Source organism: Schistocerca serialis, chromosome 3 (genome assembly GCF_023864345.2).
Source record: "Schistocerca serialis cubense isolate TAMUIC-IGC-003099 chromosome 3, iqSchSeri2.2, whole genome shotgun sequence".
NCBI lineage: Eukaryota > Metazoa > Arthropoda > Insecta > Orthoptera > Acrididae > Schistocerca > Schistocerca serialis.
Window position 1 is genome coordinate 773,269,186 of NC_064640.1, and position 23,782 is coordinate 773,292,967.

Here is a 23,782-nt window from a genome sequence, read left to right on the forward strand (position 1 = left end):
TACTAGCATGAAGGAAGTTGGACCAGAAGATCATTGGAATCAAAAATTAGCATACAAATGTTAGAGATGCTTACTTCCTTGAGTTATCCAAGTTCTATTTCTAAAATTCGAATCAGAGCAGAGATTGTGATTAGCTGCAGCGTACGTCTGGTCACCTGAAACAGAACAAATCATTTCATATTGCGCACGAATTGTACTGTATCTACTTACTCTACTATTATTAATTTTCACATGGTTTGACTGCACAAGCATTTCACTTTCTATATAAATAATAATTCAAGTTAATTGCAAGGTTTTTCCATCAATATTTGTGTGCAACATCAATTATTCTTTACATTTTTATTATAAAAATATATTAAAACAGCAAAAAAAAAAACAACTAATATATTCTACTGGGATTAGCAGCCAACTGAGAGCATTGCTTCAATGAATTATTTGGATAAGTTTTCTGCTTGGTACCTTTAAGTGCCTGGCCTCAGTGCCCAGAGACAGAGTCCATGTGTGCGGGTTGTGCTTGGGTGAATGTGTGTGCATTTTATACTCCAGAAGGAGGAGGACTTTGTTTGAAAGTTTACATATTTTAGCAGTCTTTTGCATTGTGTCCATCTGCAACTCCATAACTCCTCTATGTGGTGAGTAGCAATCTATCCTTTCCATATTATTGTTATTTCATTCTGGACTTTCCACTGTTTCCTTTTTAGCTTTGAAATTTAAAATATTCACCATGGTAGCTTCTTTTAATATTGTTGTCATTGGCATGTTACGAAGTGACATAGCACAGCTGCAGTGATGCTGCCACACACAGCCAGGGAAAATTCTGAACTCTTCACAGTCTGCAGAAGTGTGAAACAGACTGCAATCCAACTGCAGTGTTTCTTTTAAGGTGACAAGATGTAGAAACCAATGAAAACTGTTCACAATAATCTTGTGAAGATCCCTTACCTCTCCATCTGACATTATCCTGCTGTGAATTGTTGCACTTTCGCGACAAAAGAAACACACTGTCCAAGATACAACACATTTATTGAACAAAAAAAATAGCTGTTTCGAAAGTAGGTAACTGCTTCAACAGCAGGGAAGTAGAAGCCAAGAATACAGTAACAAGTGTAACACAGTAAGTACAAAGTAACTGTGGATCACAATAAGGCCAAACAGGTGCCGAGATCCAAAGGCACTGGTCAGAGACTAAGTTCACCGAGAAAAGTACTGTCTGGAGAAAAGCTAGTAGCAAGCACTTGTTGGACACTAAGTTTGGCAATGATCACTGGATAGATGTTAAGTTCATGCTGGTATGTCTTGAGTCCAAGGATGAGAACTCTCAATAGGAGAGAACTTAGAGCTTGGGCCGAAGAAACCAAAACGTCCTATTCAGAATAGGATCACTAATAGTGAACACACTGTGCTGCTGCAGAAGCTAACGTCCCAGCATATCAGCCAGCTTGAGAATCTGGGAGAAAAACTGACGACTTCTGGCACTGGCGGTTGTCTGAAATGATGAATTTTGAGGGCAATCCTGCCTGATAGGGTGAGCAGCGCCCATCACCTGGACTAGGGAAGGCTCTCTAAGCCTGACTGCTGTCCTTTTGCCAACTTATACAGCTGCCTGCATAGAAATACTGTGGGAACTATTTCCCTGTCACGTGGTGCGTGGATGCAAGTAGGTTCCATGTTGTTGGCACCCTCTGCAGGTGCCGGCTTAGCCTCCTGGTGGCTGGTCTTCACAGTGTTGAGTCACACACACATTCCACTACATCACATTAGGGTGACTTTGGAGACACCAGAAAAAAATTTGGTGAAACTAAGAAGGAAGAAGTATTTTGTGGGATGCCTGTAAAGTGGTGACTGATCAGATTAGTACCTCAACCAGCACCATGTCTGATTTCTACACCTACTGTATCATCTGCTGCTATTATTCCTTCATTAATTTTCATTGATTTGTCTCCCTTCACCTCTGGAACCCTAGATGAATTTCTTGTCCAGTAATATGTAAGGTGGTTAATGGACTAAATCTCTTACATCCCTAATGCTTCATGTACAGATGCATATTTTTTAGAAGTTCAGTGCAACTCCAGGAATTTTCAATGAACTAGCTGCTTACAGCCTCCCATCACAACAAGAATAAAAATTTATTATTCAAGCCGAAAGTCTTTCCTCCATCCCTTCCTCCCCTTTTTCAAATAGAGCCACTACACTCTGCAAAACTTGAGTTGCTTATGATTTGTATACATAGCAATCTCATTTTGTCCAGCAGTTAAATTTCTTCCATCTTTATTTGGATAAAGTGTCAATTTTCACTATTCTCTCCTACGAATCAATGGCCTTGCCACAGTGGCTACACCGGTTCCCATCAGATCACCAAAGTAAAGCACTGTCGGGCATGGCTGGCATTTGGATGGGTGACCATCTGGGCTGCCATGCACTGTTGCCATTTTTCGGGGTGCACTCAGCCTCGTGATACCAATTGAGGAGCTACTCAACTGAATAGTAGTGGTCCCAGTCAGAGACAACCATCATAACGACCGGGAGAGCACTGTGCTGACCACACGCCCCTCTTACCCACATCCTCAGCTGATGCCAACACGGCAGTCGGATGGTCCCGATGGGCCACTTGTGGCCTGAAGATGGAGTGCTCCCCTGTGAATACATTAGTATCTATGTTTTTTCGTTCCTTCTTGATCTCAAAACTGCATTAATATACAGAGGCAGAGAGTTTATTTTTTATTTTTTGATGCATTTAAAAAAGTATATAGCAGGTTGTCAACACTTTTCACCAATCTCAAGTTCTCTTACAGATTATCAGAAAAAGGATGTGAGCATCAATGAAACATTAGTAACTGTACTTTTTGGAGAACTGAGGCAACAATTTTCTACATACTTAAACATAAGAAACTTCCTGGCAGATTAAAACTGAGTGCCAGACCAAGTTTGAGTCTCAGTCCGGCACACAGTTTTAATCTGCCAGGAAGTTTCATATCAGCGCACACTCCTCTGCAGAGTGAAAATCTCATTCTGGAGTACTTCAACATACATTCGGGAAAAATTTACACATCTTTGGCCTCCCTGAGCATCATTACATCATGGAGTGTCAAGATACGAGTCTCTAAAAGCCTCACAGTGCTCATGGGAGTTAAAGAGAAATGTCACAAATTACAGTATATCCATGCAATATTTTTTGATTTTGGCAGTCATAATGTTGTAAGAAGTAAAATTTATATTCCTGCGGAACAAAATTTGGTATTTTGTGCACAGCAATTACACTAACATTTTTATGTCACCAGCAAGACAAAAAAATGAGCAACATGGCAATATTATTCAGAAAGTAATCAACTAATATTATATGCTGCATTAGAGAATATGAACTCACCTAGCTGGAATTCCAAGACATTCATGCCACGTAGCTTCATCCATATGCAGTTGTACATTTCTTCTCCACTAAGGAGAAAAAAGAAAGTCATACCCAGGAAAGAAGAGAAAAAAAACATTCATTATAAATTAAATAGCTACAGCTACAGCTACAGCCACAGCCACAGCCACAGCCACAGCCACAGCCACCACCACCACAGATGGGCAAATTCTTTAATACTTGGGAACTAGTTCAAGGTGATCACTCTTGTTTGGTAACTGTTCATTTTTACTCATTCACCGTTCATATGTGCATGGCATATGGCTTTTATGAAAAATTGAAAATTAGTAGGTGCCAAGAGGGGGCACTTGCCTCCCCTCTGGAGTAAAGAGTTTATATTCATTACAAAATTCTCACACACTTGTGGAAGTATTTTTTTGTGATTCTGCAAAACCTCTTTTAGCCAATTGTAGCGTTATGTGGTTGATTGCAGTGAAATAATATAAGGTGGTGCACAAAAAACCAGCCAAGTACAGACTGCTCACCAATTATGCACAATCTGTTGACCGCCATCAGCAGAATAAATAAACGTGTAATAATTAGGCAGTAAAGAAATAACAAATAAGCTAATGCAAATAACTTCGAAACAATAGATTACGATTGGTGGGTGACAATGAGCAGTCTAGTACTCTGGGCCAATTTTTCGTGCGTCACCCTGTACCACTGAAATAATATTGTAGAAGTTATTGTATTCTCTTTACAAAATGTGACACCAGACATTTTATTATGGAGCGCGGGTTTCATTCGGCTGTAAGTCTGTCTGCCTTCCATAACAATGAACCTGCTGTTTTACCTTGGATCAAAAATGGATGGAAAAAGGCAACTCCTGTGTGCTGTGCCAACTTCCCTTGCATATGTAATAATAAAAAAACTTGCTTTTTTAAAAGTGTCTTCTGATGTTTATCAAAATAGTGAAGTAAGCTGATATACCCTTTTGTTATATGGGTTACATACCACGTAATTTTTACATAATATATGTAATTATAAAATATATTTTAATTACCGGTCAAGGACATTGAATAGAATATGAAAAGAATCAGAAGTCCAGAGTTCAAAAAAGTTTGGAACAGATCTAGAATGGGAGTGCGCAGCAAACAAAACTAACAACAACTCGATACTGAATTAGGAGCAGTTGGCAGTGGAAATGCGATGAACAGCCACGAGAAGAAGTACAAGTCCAGCCGAGGACACACACACACACACACACACACACACCACACACACACCACACACACACCACACACACACCACACACACACCACACACACACCACACACACACCACACACACACCACACACACACCACACACACACACACACACAAAAAAAACTGATAATTACGCACAGGAGGCAGCATATGAAGCAAATAAAGAGTTCTCCATATTGTAAGCTCCCAGGTACTCTCTTTTCTAGCTTACACTAAGCAGCTCCGAGTTTATATTAAAATATCTTACCAGTGTGTACGGACAAAGACTGGGAATCTGTCGGGGAGCACTGATGTTGGTTCTGCAAGGCAGCGCATTGTGTAAGTCTGCAAGCGAGTGTGATCACGGTAGCTCACCGTGCTCCCTTCCACCATTAGCTGCTGCCAGCGGCCCTGGGCCCACGTAGGGAACCTGCACAAAACGTATGCTGGAGTTATCTCTCTCATCAGTCACAAGCGAAGCAAGGAAACATTTTGGTTTCAGATTTTACACTTCACTAAACACCGACATACGAATGCTGTAAATACAGCATTCCCTGCAAAACATGCGAGTTCTTGTCGATAGCAGAATACACAAAATACTTGTCTGAAGTTTCACCCATATTCAATTACATAATCTCAGATCAAGGTACACATTTTTCCCTCTGGCAAGTTTATCTGCACTGCTGACCCTAAGAAGTAAGTCAAACTCAAGTTCTCTGCAATACTCTCACAATCACTATCAAATATGGGCAAAAAGCACAATTACCAGAAGCTATTTTTTAAATCATCATTTCATCGTTTGCTGAGTGCCATGCATGCTTCAGTGGAACATATGACCATGAGAGCATTTCTTTCATGTGTGTTCACCAATTACATTATTGATGAAGTTTATTTTTGTTCAAAGCTGCTTAGCATCTAATGTTTCTTCACTTAACTTTATTCCAGTCTTTACGATGTAACCTTGTGTAACCTTGCACAGAGAATGTTGTGCAAGATGAACAATTCAATTCATCTACACTATCTAGATCCAAGTAGATTATTTCATAAATAGCTAACTAAACATTCGTAAGAAAGGATGTCAGTACATCTGAACAAGGAATTCTAAATAAATACACTGCTGAAAAAAAAAAAATAAAAAATAAAAAAAAATAAAAAAAAAATGTGACACCCCATGTTATTACCTGGTGTCCCAGAACACAGTGTTCTGTGGCACCAGGGTATAATATGTGCAAGCTGAAGGGTTGTAGTGATAGAGATTCACTTGTCACAGTCAGCAGTGATATGTGCCAACTGTGCTGCCTCTGAAAGCAGTGATTGTATTATGTGTAGAGGTGAACAGTTTGCGGGACACCCATTCTAAGCTACAACCACACCCCACCGATGAGGATACACTGTTGTTGGACAGCTTCAACCATTTGGGCAGGGTTGCTTTGTGGGCCTGCAGGAAGCTGGATGGATGTAACGACAGGTTGCTGCACATACTGGGAACAATGTAGTAGTGTGTCACTGCTGTCAGCAGTATTCTGTGGACCACTGTCACATGCACACATCAGTTTCTGGACATAGTACAGGTCACATATCCAGTAAGTAACCAGTGCCCACTGTATTGTGCAGGTTATCATCCCCATATAACTGCCTTTTTCTTTTTGACAGGAAGTTAGTGTTCCTTTTCAGCATAACATGTAGAACCTGCTGTGTCACCAAGAACCGTCGTGAACTCCGTCTGCAGCAGGACTAAGATCACGTGCCACTCTGGCCAGACTAGCACTGACACCACACCATCCCCAAGCAGGGCTACTCTGATGTCATGAAAGGGTCAATTGGAGGGTGCAATGGCACTCTGATATTGTCAGTGATGACAGTATGTTCTGTCTGTTGGGAGTGATGGATGTACAGGTACATGTGTACAGCATAGGCCTGGTGAACAGCCTATTATAAAGTGTATCCACACACAAGTCACGACAGGCTTCATAGTGCAGGGGTCATCAGTTACAACTCACAGTCTCGTTTGGTGTTTCTGCAGGTAAAGTAACCAGTGCCCACTACATTAGGCAGGTTGTTATCCCCATACAACTATTTTTTTTTTTTGCCGCAAGTTGGTGTTCTTTTTCAGCAAAACAATGCATGTCCGCATACAGCTGCTGTGATGCAACATGGTGTACAACTGCCGTGGCCAGCAGTATCATCAGATATGTTGCCAACTGAACACACAAGGGACATAACGAACCAGGAAATTACTTGTTCCCTAGAGCCTGCAAGAACCATCATCACCAAATTGCAACAGAAGGTGCAAGATGCTTGGAACAGTATCACGGGATGCCATTTGCACACAAGAATACAGGCCTGCATTTCCACAGAGAAGGGGCAGGTACACTGTGTGTTGATGCAACTGCTTGAGCACTCTTTCCTGTGATGGACGTTTCATTTGGTCTGAATTTGTTATCATATACTCCTATAGTGATGAACTACATATCACCCTACTTGTCAATAAAATGGTCTTGTCCTTGAGTTTGTAGAATTGTTTTCTTGGTCATGTGTGAGGCAGGAAAAGGACTAGTACCAAAGTATATTTTATGCAAAATGGCATATGAATTCAACAATTTCATAGATTGGTAAAGATGCTTCCTTTTGTTTCCATTTGTATGGCCTACAATATAGTAATCAATAATATGTGCATATAGTATAGTTTGGCGATTGACTATATTAGCACATACTGTAAGTGCAATTAAGACGCCAGCAACAAACAAATTAATGGTGGTCTAGTTAATAATATCAGTAGCACAAAAAAATATATAAGTGACTTCCATGCCATAATAATGCCTGATGATGAGCAGTAGTACCTCAAAATGTGTCCCTAATTAATGAATGTCACAAGATTAATATTCCTTCAACATTAAGACTGATTGTGGTATATACATATACCATTTCTTGTATCATACACGGAAAACTGATCTGCCAATGTGGTGAACGAGAGGCCTTTCTCACTTTGAGTACATACCTATAGAATTATTTTCCGAAACTAAGAGTAGTTATTTCAATATCATTCGTGACTCTGTGGTGGATGAAGCAGTATCTCATTATTGACATGATCAAATTTGAATGAATTTTTAGAAACAAAATTTAAAATTTCAGCTTTTTTCTCAGTGTTTAGTTCTAACACCAGAATTATCCACAAAGGACTGGACTGAATGTTTCGGATCCGTTCATTGACTTTATACAGGACTATAACATTACAGAACTTTGATAGGTCCTTTTTCAGGATCCAAATTTGTAAATCATTGAAGACTTTGCACCGAGCCCGTTCTCTGAATGCACAAATTCTCATTAGTTTGGAACTAATCTGTTTTGTAGCATAAATCAACAATCTGATTCGTATCAACTTTTAGCACGAGCTAAAATTTTGGGGAATCTCAAAAACTTTTTAAATTTGGTAATTTTAGTCTAATTTTGTCCCAGAACAATGCACTGACCACCGACACGAAGCTTTCATTCGTGTAAGTCTAGGAATGAGGACGGTAACAGGGTGCGCACCTTAATTTTCAATTTTTATGGCGCTTGTCCGGAGGTTGTAAGAAGAACGTGGTGGCTCACCTGCAGGGCGCGGCGCGCGCCGAGGCGGGCCACGCGGCCGGCCTGACGGGTGCCAGGCGCAGCATCTCGTGGCCAGCCGCTGCGCTCCGCAGTTCGCTGCGGCACGTCGAGTCGCTCGAGAACGCCAGCAGCACGCTGCCCTCCGTCTCCTCCCGGAACAGCTGCACACCATCAAATATTACTCACAGGCAATACAGGGTTGTGTTAGCGGAGGGGAGGTGATGGGAGACAGGCAGACGCGGATCCAGGGTTTGGTTTTGGAGGGGAATGGAAGGTGTGGAGGAGCAGTTGTGGATTCAGTGTTTGATTTTGGAGGGAGGGGGAGAGGGGTTTTGGTTTTGGAGGAGGGAGGGGAGGGGATGCAGTATCTGGTTTTACAGGAGTGATGGGAGGGCGCGCACGCGCACACACACACACACACACACACACACACACACACACACACACACACACACACACTTACCGTCATACTTTTAGCCTCAAACAGATGGCTAAGATTTTAATAATAATAATAAACCGAAGAGCCAAAGAAATTGGTACACCTGCCTAACATCAAGTAGGGCCCCCGTGTGCACGCAGAACTGCCGCAACACGACATGGCATGGACTCGACTTATGTCTGAAGTAGTGCTGGAGGGAACTGACGCCATGAATCCTGCATGAATCCTTAAGAGTACGAGTGGCTGGAGATCTCTCTTGAACAGAACGTTGCAAGGCATCGCAGATATGCTCAGCAATGTTCATGTATGGAGAGTTTGGTGGTCAGAAGAGTGTTCACGGGGCCACTCTGTAGCAATTCTGGACGTGTGAGGTGTCGCATTGTCCTGCTGGAATTGTCAAAGTCCGTCGGAATGTACAATGGACATGAATGGATGCAGGTGATAAGACAGGATGCTTACGTACATGTATTTAGACGAGGTATACTCTAAATTTTACGCAAGGGAAGTATTATAGCTAGAATTTGTGTTTTTAAGCTGCACAAGTGATGGCGTGCAAAATACCCGGACACCATTCATCCGGTATTTGAGAATGAGAGCTCTTAGCGACTTTCAACAGACTTTAAGCACGATTTTAAAACTTTTTCTCGCTTACGTGCCTAACATCAAGCATTTAAAACAGTAGCTCATTTGTAAAGTAAACCAATGTTTGAAACTGTTTTATACATGGGTTTTCCATTCTTGGAAGACTCGGGGGTTTGTTGTTTGCCTTCTATATTGTTACTGGAACGTGCACTGAAGTTCAGGAGCCGTCAGAACAAGCTGAGCATGGACTGCCTCACGCAGTCCCTTTCGAGAGATGGCTGTTATCGCTGCAACATCCGGTTTTCGGTTATATCGATTTTTTTCCCACGCCAGTTTAACCTGACAGTCAAAACCGCTCATTATAAGCAGTTTCTGAAATAACTGATTTTCGGTTTTTGCTCCAATTATTTCCTGTAACAAAGGTAGAGATCGAACAAAGATTGGAAAAATTTTACACTCTGTTCCAAGATATGTACAATTAAAAAAAAAAAAAGAGGGATATAAAAGAAAACTTAGTCCATCCACCGTTCGCTGCTTTTCTCGCAAAGTGGTAAGAGGCTGAATACTACAAAAACCACTAGCATTCTCCTACTGATTGCAATTTTTTGAAACTCCGCTCAAAAATGTTATAATCGCGGATTATACCGCTATCTGGGTATTACGAGTAGTCGATGCTGAGATTCGTTCCAGAACCACGGTCGTAATGAGGAGACATGTCCAGTACGTTGCTCGGTGTCAGACTACGGCAGCAATCCTAACATTTAATTGTAGTTACACCAAACTGATTCGAACAAGATGGAGGCAAGGTATCTATGGAGAGTTCTGAGAAAGCAAGTGTTGAAAGACAAGTTGAAGCAGACCATCCATCTCTTGCGGGGATGCCGTCACTCATCCGCCACTGTGGCATTAGGACATCTCCAGACCAGTAGCTGTAGGACACCGAAAATGCCAGCCATTTTTCTCTTCTGCAGGAAGTCCTTCGAATTCTGTTTGCGTAATTGTTCCGATTTCCCCTGTCTGTGCTTAGACAGTGCTCTCTTTCTAAACAATAAGAATGCTTTTCGCGAGCGTGCACAGACATGATGAGGACTTTTAGCGGTGAGAACGTTTACCGTTTCTGAGACGTATGTTGACAGCAGGACGTCACGATTTCCAGGAAGGGAACACGTGGTGTCACGTTAGGGCCATCAGGAAGAGTGCATTCGGTGTTATTCTGTGCTATTTTCGTAAACAGGTCCTGTTAGGGCACGAATTTCCATGCAGGCAAGCCGAGACATCACGAAAGCTCCTACAAAAGCGACGGTAACTATATCTGCAGCACTTTACGAATTCCGGGAAGAGACTGATAAGTAATGGACGCGCTGTTCCGTTACATCTGGACCGGCAGCTCTGTTTCATCGCGCCAGCAACAGTGCCTAGGTGAACACGTATTTCGACAGGTGTTTTTCAGGTGACATGTATCAAAGGGATGCCGCCGCCTCATCCTTGCGGGAGCCGAACTGACACCTGCACTTGGTTCGGCAGCTGACGGCCGCGTCGGCTCTTCTCGGGGGCCGCCGTGCATCCAGACTCCAGAGAGCGAGTGCGGTAGCGTCCTGTGAGCTCCAGTGGCCAGGGGACGCCGGGTGGTGCGTGCTTCGCGATCTAAAGATTTTTAACTGCGTGTAATTACGTGTAATGTGTGTTTCATGACTGTATTTCTTGCGCAATCGGAAAAAAAGAAATGCGATCGATGTAATTACTTCTCACAAGACATGCAACTTTCCAAACAGCAGAGAATCATGAGCAAGTGAAATACAACCCCCGCAAACTAATATTTTTATAAAATAACAATACACCCTTGAATTTTCCTTCGTGAGATCCTTCCTCTCTACCGCAGAACTGCCAATTTCCAGATAGTGGGGGGAGGGGAGGGGAGGGGAGGGGAGAGACCGGGGATGGCGATCGATTTCCTGAAAATTTCTTTAAATAAGTAATTACATACACTGCCCTGAATCCCCTGAATTCTTTAAACAATATTCCATACACAGCAACCTTTAGCACAGTAAATAAACTATATTGCATACACTGCCATAAATAACTAAACAATAAAAACTGGTAGAAGCCGACCTCGGGGAAGATCAGTTTGGATTCCGTAGAAATGTTTGAACACGTGATGCAATACTGACCTTACCACTTATCTTAGAAGAAAGAGTAAGGAAAGGCAAACCTATGTTTCTAGCATTTGTAGACTTAGAGAAAGCTCTAGACAATGTCGACTGGAACACTCCCTTTCAAATTCTGAAGGTGGCAGGGGTAAAATACAGGGAGCGAAAGGCTATTTACAATTTGTACAGAAAACGGATGGCAGTTATAAGAGTCGAGGGGTATGAAAGGGAAGCAGTGGTTGGGAAGGGAGTGAGACAGGGTTGTAGCCTCTCCCCGATGTTATTCAATCTGTATATTGAACAAGCAGTAAAGGAAACAAAAGAAAAATTCGGAGTAGGTGTTAAAATCCAAGCAGAAGAAATAAAAACATTGAGGTTCGCCGATGACATTGTAATTCTGTCTGAGACAGCAAAGATCTTGGAAGAGCAGTTGAAAGGAATGGACAGTGTCTTGAAAGGAGGATATAACATCAACAAAAGCAAAACGAGGGTAATGGAATGTAGTCGAATTAAATTGGGTGATGCTGAGGGAATTAGATTAGGAAATGAGACAAAGTAGTAAACGAGTTTTGCTATTTGGGGAGCAAAATAACTTATGATGGTCGAAGTAGAGGGGATATAAAATGTAGACTGGCAATGGCAAGGAAAGAGTTTCTGAAGAAGAGAAATTTGTTAACATCGAGTATAGATTTAAGTGTCAGGAAGTCGTTTCTGAAAGTATTGTATGGAGTGTAGCCATGTATGGAAGTGAAACATGGATGATAAATAGTTTGGACAAGAAGAGAATAGAAGCATTCGAAATGTGGTGCTACAGAAGAATGCTGAAGATTAGATGGGTAGATCACATAACTAATGAGGAGGTATTGAATAGAATTGGGGAGAAGAGAAATTTGTGCCATAACTTCACTAGAAGAAGGGATCGGTTGGTAGGACATTCTGAGGCATCAAGTGATCACCAATTTAGTACTGGAGGGCAGGGTGGAGGGTAAAAATCGTAGAGGGAGACCAAGAGATGAATACACTAAACATATTCAGAAGGATGTAGGTTGCAGTAGGTACTGGGAGATGAAGCTTGCACAGGATAGAGTAGCATGGAGAGCTGCATCAAACCAGTCTCAGGACTGTTTTTTTGTTTTGTTTGTGGTTTGAGGGCGCAAAACTTCTATGGTCATTAGCGCCCAGCCCGTGACATAGAAAACAGGAAAAAAACGAAATTTAAAATCAGCAGCAATGGGAACAAAATCATAAAATTTGAGTAACTAAAGGCAGAAGGAATGCTTAAAAATCCACTATAGAAAGGGGTTGGTTGTCCCCCAAAAAAAGCTTCAAATGACTGACGTCATTTCACTGTCACTAATAAACTGTAGAACGCGGTCAGCTGAGCGCGTGTCATCTGCTAAAAGCGACGATAGATCAGGCGATAGCTGTAGACGGGAGCGTAACGGATTAAAATAGGGGCATTCAATTAAAAGGTGTCTGACCGTCCACAGCTGAGAGCAGTGGGGACAGAGTGGGGGAGAATCACCGCTTAAAAGATGTCGATGACTAAAAAGACAGTGCCCTATCCGGAGTCGAGCTAAAATTACCTCCTCCCGACGACGCGTTCGGGAGGAAGAGGTCCAAGCGCAAGGAAGGGCTTTCACTTCCCGCAATTTATTGTGGGGAAGTGTTGACCAATGCGCATGCCATAAATGAGCAGCTTGGCGACATAAAACGCTCCGTAGATCGGTAAACGGAAGAGACTGAATAGCTGGCCGAGGAAGAGAGACTGCAGCCTTGGCCGCTATATCGGCCGCCTCATTTCCACAGATACCAGCGTGTCCCGGGAGCCAGAGGAACGCCACTGAGACGCCCCCCAGGTGGAGCAAGCGCAGACAGTCCTGAATCCGGTGGATCAGAGGGTGCACAGGGTAAAGAGCTTGGAGACTGAGGAGAGAACTGAGAGAATCTGAGCAGATTACGTACTGTATCCGCTGATGGCGGCGGATGTAGTGGACAGCCTGGAGAACAGCGTAAAGCTCCGCAGTATAAACCGAACACTGGTCGGGAAGCCGAAAGTTATTTGGGGTGTCGCCAACAATATAGGCACTCCCTACACCTAACGATGTTTTCGAGCCATCGGTGTAAATAAATGTGGCTTCCGTCATTTGTGCACATAGAGCAGCAAATGCCCGACGGTAAACAAGTGTAGGGGTACCATCCTTGGGAAATTGACATAGGTCTCTGAGCAAGTTGATCCGGGGACGGAGCCAAGGCGGTGCTGTACCCCAAGTTGTCAAGAAGGTTTTAGGAAAGCGGAAGGAAAGAGAATGGAGCAGTTGACGGAAGCGGACTCCCGGGGGTAGTAGGGAGGAGGAGCGGCCTGCATACCCGACATCAAAGGAGGCGTCGAAAAAAAGGTCATGCGCTGGATTAGCAGGCATGGAAGACAGATGGCTAGCATAACGACTCAGAAGGACTGCCCGCCGATTGGACAGCGGAGGTTCAGCAGTCTCAGCATAAAGGCTTTCCACAGGGCTGGTGTAAAAAGCTCCAGATACTAAACGTAATCCACGGTGGTGGATAGAGTCGAGACGCCGAAGAATAGACGGCCGAGCAGAGGAGTAGACTATGCTTCCATAATCCAATTTCGAGCGCACTAAGGTGCGATAGAGGCGGAGAAGGACCACTCGGTCCGCTCCCCAAGAGGTACCATTCAGGACACGGAGGGCGTTAAGCGAACGCAGACAGCGAGCCGAAAGATAGGAAACGTGGGAGGACCAGCACAGTTTTCTGTCAAACATAAGAACCAAGAATTTAGCGACGTCGGAAAACGGAAGGTTGACAGGACCTAGATGTAAGGAGGGCGGAAGAAACTCCTTACGTCGCCAAAAATTTACACAAACGGTCTTACTGGGTGAGAAACGGAAGCCGGTTTCGATGCTCCACGAGTGGAGGCGATCGAGACATCCTTGAAGACGTCTTTCAAGAAGGCTGTTCCGTTGAGAGCTGTAGTAGATCGCAAAATCGTCCACAAAGAGGGAGCCCGAGACATCAGGAAGGAGACAATCCATAATTGGATTAATGGCGATGGCAAACAGTACAACACTCAGCACAGAGCCCTGGGGTACCCCGTTTTCTTGGGAGAAAGTACGGGAGAGAGTAGTGTTCACCCGCACCCTAAATGTGCGCTCTGCCATAAATTCGCGAAGAAAAAGGGGCAGCCGGCCTCGAAAGCCCCAAGAGAACAGTGTGCGGAGAATGCCTGTCCTCCAACAGGTATCGTATGCTCTCTCCAGGTCAAAAAATATTGCTACCGTTTGGCGTTTCCGGAGAAAATTGTTCATGATATAAGTGGAGAGAGCAACAAGATGGTCAACGGCAGAACGATGCTTTCGGAATCCGCATTGGGCTGGTGTTAAAAGACTGCGGGACTCCAGCCACCAAGCTAAACGGTAATTCACCATACGCTCCAAAACCTTACAGACACTACTCGTGAGAGAAATGGGGCGATAGCTAGAGGGGAGATGTTTGTCCTTTCCAGGTTTCGGAACGGGAACGACAATAGCTTCCCGCCATCGCCTGGGAAAGCTACTGTCGGTCCAAATTCGATTATAAAGGCGAAGGAGGTAACGCAGGCTATGGGTTGATAAATGCAGCAACATTTGGACATGGATACCATCCGGTCCTGGGGCGGAGGAGCGAGAAGAAGAGAGTGCATGTTGGAGTTCGCGCATGGAGAAAACAGTATTGTAGCTTTCGCGATTGTGAGAGGAGAAAGCAAGATGTCGCACTTCCGCTGCACGTTTCTTCGGGAGAAACGCTGGCGGGTAATTGGAAGAGCTCGAAATCTCAGCAAAGTGCTGACCCAATGAGTTAGAAATTGCGACGGGGTCCACTAAGGTATCATGCGCGACAGTGAGCCCAGAGACCGGGGAGAAACTAGGCGCGCCTGAGAACCGTCGAAGCCGACTCCAAACTTCCGAGGAGGGAGTGAAGGTGTTAAATGAGCTAATAAAGTATTTCCAGCTTGCCTTCTTGCTATCGCGGATGACGCGACGGCATCGCGCACGGAGCTGCTTATATCGGATACAGTTGGCCAAAGTTGGATGGTGACGGAAAATGCGAAGAGCACGTCGCCGCTCACGTATTGCGTCACGGCATGCCTCGTTCCACCAAGGAACTGGAGGGCGCCGGGGCAATTCGGAGGTGCGTGGTATTGAACGTTCCGCAGCTGTGAGAATAACGTCGGTAAAATGTGTGACCTCATCGTCGACGCTGGGAAAGCGACGGTCATCGAATGTCGCTAGAGACGAAAAAAGTGTCCAATCGGCTTGGGCAAACTTCCAGCGACGCGAGCGCATATATGGCAGTTGAGGCTGCAGTCGAAGAACACATGGAAAGTGGTCACTCGAGTGTGTATCATCAAGGGCGAACCATTCGAAGCGCCGAGCTAGCGGAACAGTACCGACCGCAAGGTCCAAATGAGATAAATTTGCCGTGGAGGCAGACAAAAATGTGGGGACCCCAGTGTTGAGGCAGACTAGATCCGCTTGGTGGAAGACGTCTAGCAATAGTGAGCCACGTGGACAAGGATGTGGAGATCCCCAAAGCGGGTGGTGGGCATTGAAGTCCCCAACCAGCAAATAGGGGGGTGGAAGCTGATCAAGAAGATGAAGGAGATCAGCTCGTGCCATTGGTGTAGACGATGGAATGTATACCGTACAAAGAGAGAACGTGTATCCAGAAAGGGAAAGACGGACGGCGACAGCTTGGAAGGAAGTGTTTAAGGGGATTGGGTGATAATGGAGAGTATCATGGAGCAGAATCATGAGTCCTCCATGGGCTGGAGTGCCTTCAACAGAGGGGAGGTCATATCGGACGGACTGAAAATGAGGGAGAACAAAGCGGTCATGGGGACGCAGCTTTGTTTCCTGAAGACAGAAGATGACCGGCGAGTAGGATCGTAAGAGGATCGACAATTCCTCCCGATTGGCGCGAATGCCGCGGATATTCCAGTGGATAATGGACATAGGGTGAACAGAAAATGGAGGAACGTGATCAAGGGTGCTGTCAACTCAACGACTGCTCAGAGCTTGCGACCGACAGCATGGAATGGCATTCAGTCGAAGGCAGAAGATCCTGATCCATAGGTTGGTCAGGAGCAGCTCCTGCCACCAACGATCGGCCAGTTGACCGGCCACCAGCAGTGCGCCTCGGCGACACAGAAGATGGCCGAGGGCGATTTCCGCCAGGTGGTGCTGTAGATGGGACACGCCTTGGCGGAGAAGGAGAGGAACTGTGTTTCTTCGTAGCCTTCTTAGAAGTATGATGTTTAGATGAAGGAGGAACCGATGGTTGTGAAGTTGCGGTATGTAAAAACTCTTCACGAGAATGCTCTTTTTTCGAAGACTTGGCGTCTGACTTTTGGGCTCGAGATTTAACAGAACCCGATGAAGGGTGAGCCATAGAGTGGGCAGGCGAAAGAGGTGAGGTTGAACGGGCGATCTTTGCGCTGGCCGATCTGACGACCGTGGTACTAAAGGTGAAGTCGCAAGTCTGCGTGGCCGCCTCCTTTGTTGGTCGAGGAGAAGCAAGGACAGCGCTGTATTTACCTTTCTGAGGCACGGTGGGCTGTCGACTGGCGAGTAACTTTCGAGCAGCAAAGGTCGACACCTTTTCCTTCACTCTTATTTCCTGGGTGAGCTTTTCATCCTTAAAAACGGGGCAATCGCGAGAGGAGGCAGCGTGGTCACCCATACAGTTGATGCAGCGAGGGGATGGAGGTGGACAAGCACCCTCATGGGCATCCTTGCCACAAGTAACACATTTGGCCGGATTGGAACAGGACTGGCTGGTATGATTGAACCGCTGACATCGATAGCAACGCGTAGGGTTTGGGACATAAGGGCGAACGGAAATTATCTCATAGCCTGCTTTGATTTTTGATGGGAGTTGAACTTTGTCAAATGTCAAGAAGACAGTGCGGGTTGGAATGATGTTCGAATCAACCCTTTTCATAACCCGATGAACAGCTGTGACGCCCTGGTCAGACAGGTAATGCTGAATTTCTTCGTCAGACAATCCATCGAGGGAGCGCGTATAAACGACTCCACGCGAGGAATTTAAGGTACGGTGCGGTTCCACCCGGACAGGGAAGGTGTGGAGCAGAGAAGTACGCAGCAATTTTTGAGCCTGGAGGGCACTGTGTGTTTCTAACAACAGGGTGCCGTTCCGTAATCTGGAACAAGACTTTACAGGACCCGCAATTGCGTCGACACCTTTCTGTATAATGAAAGGGTTGACCGTGGAAAAGTCGTGACCTTCGTCAGACCGAGAAACAACAAGGAACTGTGGCAACGATGGAAGAACAGTCTGTGGCTGAGACTCAGTGAACTTACGTTTGTGAGCAGACATAGTGGAAGGTGAGGAAACCATTGCGGAAGAATCCCCCATGATTACCGGCGTCTCCGATGGCGCGCTCCTTCCTTGTGGGGGCCCTCGCCGAGGGCACACCCGCCTTAGGTGATTGTTCACACCTCAGGTCACACCTCCCGACAAACGGACGGAGGGACCAATCGGCACTTTCGGAAGGTATCAGCTCGGGTAATCACCCCTCCCTGGGCCTGGCCGTTACCAGGGGGTACGTACGTGTCCTACCTGTCTACCCGGGGCGGGGAATTACGCGTTACCCCGTCACCGGCTACGCATGGAAGTGCGTGGGTCGGCCTTCAGACACGCACAGGGAGGAAAGAAGAGAAAGGGAAAGGAAAGAAGAGGGGGTCTCAAACGCCGTAGCGGAGAAAAGGGCAAGGAGAAGAGGGAAGGAAAAGAGGACAGAGGAAGGACGAGGACTGGCAAGTGTAAGAGCAAGGAATTTGGAACAGTTTCGAGCGTCCGTCTCCGGACGTAGGCACAAACCATACTCCCAGAGGGGGAGAAAGGAAGGAAAGAGACAGGGGTGAGGGGGGGGGGCGAAGATGGGGGACGGGGAGGGATGCGGAAAGGGAAGGGAAGGTATGCAGCCCGGAAAAGGAAGGAGGGCCACATTAGCTCGGGGTCCCGTGCTCGCTACGCACGTGTCCACAAAAGAGTTGTGGACCCCCTGGGGGGAGTCTCAGGACTGAAGACAACAGCAACAACAATTCTATACATTGTATAAATTGTTTAAGCAATATTCCATACACTATAATCTAATTCCCTCCAAATGACCGATCAGTTACGCCTTTTTCCCGCCAATTTCCGAGAGGGAGGGTGGGAGAGGGGATTTACCAGGAGGCTGAAATGAAGTGTGTGAAATCTTATGGGACATAACTGCTAAGGTCATCAGTCCCTAAGCTTACACACTACTTAACCTAAATTATCCCGAGGACAAACACACACCCATGCCCGAGGGAGGACTCGAACCTCTGCCAGGACCAGCCGCACAGTCTTTGACTGCAGTGCCTTAGACCGCTCGGCTAATCTCGCGCAGCTTACCAGGAGGTGAGAGGTTAATTAATTGATCAATTTAATTATGTAATCAATCAAACATGATAGTGAGAGGGGCTATTCTAATAACACAGACCTAAAAGTTTACCTGTAGCAGTGAGGGGAGAGGTTTCCAGTGGGGTTGGGTGGGGTGGGGTGGGGCGGAGGAGCAATAGATTGAGTGCCTGTCAATTGGGAGGACGCATCCTTTAAGCAGAACAATAAGTTAAGTACCTGTCTGTCAAAGTAGGAGAACAGGTTTGCCCTGAGTGCATACTTGCCCCTGATGTTCGTCACACTAACAAAACGTGCTGAAACTGTTTGCCCTACTACTTCCAAAACCTCGAAGTATTTTTAAAAATTATTACGTCTTTCCTAGATCTTATTCTGCACAATTACCTTCAAAGAAGTCCCCTTCAGTTTCATTTTCGTATTGGGAAAGAGGAAGAAGTCACTCCGAGCTAAGTCTTGTGAACAAGGTGGGTGCAGAACAACTGTCATCTTTCTAGTTGAAAAATTCCATAGTAATGTAGGTTGTATGCGGTAGTGCATTTTCACGGTGGAGCATGAGAGGCGATCGAAAAGTTTCTATCCCGAGATAGTTACCGTAATGTCTCGCACAAACACCACTACCTACTTTTATAGTGACCCTTTGGGCGTATGCAAGTCAAATTTCGCTGCTCCGGCTTCGTTAGCTTTTCCTCTAGGTTGCGTTTTATATCGTAGTGTAAGCATAATGGTGACTACCGAAAGAATCAAGAACCTTGCTGTGATTGAATATCTTCATTTGAAGGGAATACTGTCCAAGGAAATTGCGGGTGACATGCGGAATACACTTTAGGACATTGCTCCATCTTATGCAACAGCAGAAAACAGTGTCAGACTTCAAAGTGGAAGAAAGAGTGTGGAAGATGCACCAAGGAGCGGATGATGAAACAATGACTGCAATTCACGATACGATTTTGCAGGATGGCCGGACAACGTTGCAGCACATTGAAACCACATATGGAATCTCCCATGGGCGTGCCCATGACATTGTTGTGGGTATTTTGGAAATGCGGAAAGTTTCATCTCGGTGGGTCCCGAAAGACTTGAATGCAGATCAGGGATGGGACCGTGTGCATTGCTGTGAAGAAATCGTCCGATAATTTGAAACGGATGAAGACGGCTTCCTTGCAAGGTATGTGATAATGGACGAAACGTGGGCTCGCCACTTTGATCCTAAGACACATCTATCATTCCAACCCCAAAAAATTTCCAGGTGCAAAGAAATCAGCCGGCATCAGTCATCTGGGATGCAGAGGGGGTAAATATGGTGGATTACTTGCAAAAGAGCATAACTATCAATGCATCATACTGTTGCACCCTCCTGCGCCGTTTGAAAGGAGAGAAAGGAAAAAAGGCGGGGAAAACTGGCGCGCGAAGTTTTTTTGCATCAGGGCAACGCACTGGCGCACAAAGTCCACGCAGCACTGGAAATTCTGCGTGACTGCGGGTTCGAATTGTTACGTCATCCGCCATATTCTCCAGATTTGCTCCATCAGACTTTTTCTTTTCCCAAACCTAAAAAATGGCTCTGAGCACTATGGGACTTAACTTCTGAGGTCATCAGTCCCCTAGAACTTTGAACTACTTAAACCTAACTAGCCTAAGGACATCACACACATCCATGCCCGAGGCAGGATTCGAACCTGCGACCGTAGCGGTCGCGCGGGTCTAGACTGAAGCGCCTAGAACCGCTGGGCCACAACGGCCGGCAAACCTAAAAAAAAGACATCAATGGACGAACATTTGACAATGCTGCTGCATTGATTGATGCTGTGAACGCTTGGTTGGACTCGATATCTAAGACCTTTTATTCCAATGGTATGCGGAAGTTATCTGAGCGTGCCCGCAAGTGTATTAGTGCATAGGGGTATTATACTGAAAAATAAATTGGTATTATGAAATTTCTGGCATTCATTATCTGTTAGGCTAGAAACTTTTCGATCCCCCTCGTACATAATTGTTCGTAAGCCACTTCTGTTAAGTTTTCTTATGTCCTCCCTCAAACGTTTTAAAGCATCACGACAGAACATTAGCTGGGAGGGACGAAGTATTTATTTATTTATTTATTTATTTATTTATTTATTTATTTATTTATTTATTTATTATCACTGTTATTCTTTACTTGTTGAGCTTTTGTTTGGCGAGATTAAGGACTCTCCCATTATGATAATCGCTGCTTTGTCTCATGGTCATATTCAAATACTTAACTTTCGTTACCAGTTATAATCTTCGAAAGAAAGTTTCGCACGTCTTTAAGCAGTTGTTTAAGTAAGCTCCCTGCAGACTTCCACGCGATTTTACGTCTGATCGTCTTTAAGCACTCGTGGCACCAACTTCGCTGCTAACTTTTTTCACGTTCAATTCTTCTGACAGAACACCTTTACATGTACCATAATTTATTGGCAAGATGTAGTCGCGCGGTCTAGGGTGTCTTGTCACAGTCCGCGCGGCTCCCCCCGTCGGAGGTGCGTGTGCGTGTGTGTGTGTGTGTGTGTGTGTGTGTGTGTGTGTGTGTGTGTGTGTGTGTGTTCCTTAGCGTAAGTTAGTTTAAGTTTTAAGTTAGATTAAGTAGTATGTAAGCTTAGGGACCGATGACCTCAGCAGTTGGGTCCCATAAGACCTTCTCACAAATTTTATTCGGGAGATATTACTACTGATGTCTCGGATGGTCTGTCTACGATCCCGCAGAATCAGATCCCTCGCTTTCTGAACATTTTCTGGTGCGATGCGGGTTGATGGGAACGGTATTCATCATCAGAACTGATAGATCATTTCAAAAACGGGCTAATATCAACAAAGTCTTGTCTTGCGTAAGGTGTTTTCTCCAAATTTCTGTTATGGCATTTGGTTTCTGCAAAGGTTTTGGCAAGTTTTATTCGAAACTTGACACAGACACGGTGCTCTTTCAGGTAGGCGATTGCAAAACTGCAGACTCGCGTAAGCATGACACTGACTATGGACACCAATTAACTCAGTTCTTAGTCACTCGCCACACTGAGTCAAGAAGGATATATGAGGAGAGAGTGCAATTTCAGTATAGCCTTAACCTTTTTCGAGCAAAAATCAAATCACGGGAATTTTGAATCCTATCTCTTATTTATGTCTGAGTCCCAATGTTGAGGTAACTGCAGTGATGGTACTCACGGCGCAGCGGTAGCGCGGCTGGTGGTCGGCAGCGGACGCGTGCAGCAGCGACAGATAGCGTTGGTTGGCCGGGCCCTCCCAGTGCCCCAGGCAGTCGTACGTCACGTCTGCAACATCGCACAATCCGCCTCACAGTGAGCATTCTGCAAGTATGACAGCTGAGCTGGGGTCAGTGCTGATAATAAGGTGGGGGTGGTGGTGGTGGTGGTGGTGGTTAGTCACAGTGAACGTGAAGGTGGTGAGATAAAGAAGAAGGAAAGCTGACGAGGAAAAGAGAGGGGAAAGGAGGAGAGAAACATGTGAAAGGGAGGAGGACGAAAACAAGAGAAAGGGGGAGGACGAGAAAAATATGATATGATCATGAAGGTAACAGAATGATAATACATATCCACTTTAACATATTAGATTCCATTAGCCAATCCTTTGCAAGAGAAACTTATCTTCTACAGCGTAGCCAATGTCAGCACACCAGACAAAGAAAAAATAAATAAGTGACACCCTGAAGACATTATACTAATACTGTTTACCTCCCCCACTGGCTCTGAGCACTATGGGACTTGACATCTATGGTCATCAGTCCCCTAGAACTTAGAACTACTTAAACCTAACTAACCTAAGGGCATCACACAACACCCAGTCATCAAGAGGCAGAGAAATCCCTGACCCCGCCGGGAATCGAACCCACCACCCCCACTAACCGTGATTAGAGTTGACTGATTTCAGGGATGCTGACCGATCAGTTTCACCCTCTATTCCATGTAATCCCCGACAGTTTTCACGAAATCAAGGTCGGGTGATTTAGCGACCCCCCCCTCCCCCCCCCCCCTTGCTGGTCCTGGGGTTAGAACAGGCCCGAGGTCTTCATGCCTGTCTTAAGAGGCGACTAAAAGGTGTGTCTCACGTTTCGGCCTTTATGTTATAGTCCCCTGTTGGGTTTGACCTCCATTTTTCAAAATTTTCCCGAAGAGCGAGCCAATTGGGGAAGGGCGCCTTACATGGTGCATAGTGTCCATCATGCGCTGAGAACTCTCGCATCCTTCGTCGAAGTGGCTCTGCACCTCCGCTCATTCTCCAGCTGTTGGGCGAGGCCACCCTCCTGGGTGCGTTTTCCTCCATCCTCTGTGCAGTATCGCTTTCTGCGCTGTCGACGATAACGGACTTCTTAGCCAGATATAAGCTACAACCGGATATAAGCTACAACCGGATATAAGCTAAAACCGGATATAAGCTAAAACCGGATATAAGCTAAAACCGGATATAAGCTAAAACCGGATATAAGCTAAAACCGGATATAAGCTAAAACCGGATATAAGCTAAAACCGGATATAAGCTAAAACCGGATATAAGCTAAAACCGGATATAAGCTAAAACCGGATATAAGCTAAAACCGGATATAAGCTAAAACCGGATATAAGCTAAAACCGGATATAAGCTAAAACCGGATATAAGCTAAAACCGGATATAAGCTAAGCCGAAATTTTTGCGAAGAACCTAACGGTGTTCTGAAAGGATAAGCTAAACACAGATGGCGGTGGCGTGTTTGTTGCTGTCAGAAGTAGTTTATCTTGACGCGAAATTGAAGTAGGTACTTCCTGTGAGTTAATATGCGTAGAGGTCAATGTTGGCAACCGGAATATAATAATTGGATCCTTTTACCGACCTCCCAACTCAGATGATACAGTTCCTGAAAGGTTCAAAGAAAACTTGAATTTGATTTCAAACACGTACCCGAATCATACGATAATAGTTGGTGGTGACTAATTTACCCCTCGATATGTTGGCGAAAATACATG

At 45.1% G+C, this 23,782-nt stretch overlaps 1 protein-coding gene across 1 annotated transcript in view; it reads right to left on the reverse strand.

Annotated features, from left to right (window-relative positions):
- LOC126470617 (uncharacterized) overlaps positions 1-23,782 on the reverse strand; it is a 366,250-nt gene that overhangs the window by 33,344 nt on the left and 309,124 nt on the right. The window contains exons 5-9 of the mRNA XM_050098574.1: positions 21,990-22,096; positions 8,181-8,341; positions 4,858-5,019; positions 3,365-3,432; positions 75-155 (exon numbers count right to left, since the gene is read on the reverse strand). Of these exons, the coding sequence (XP_049954531.1) occupies positions 75-155; positions 3,365-3,432; positions 4,858-5,019; positions 8,181-8,341; positions 21,990-22,096 (579 nt within the window). The remainder of the gene's footprint in view (positions 1-74; positions 156-3,364; positions 3,433-4,857; positions 5,020-8,180; positions 8,342-21,989; positions 22,097-23,782) is intronic.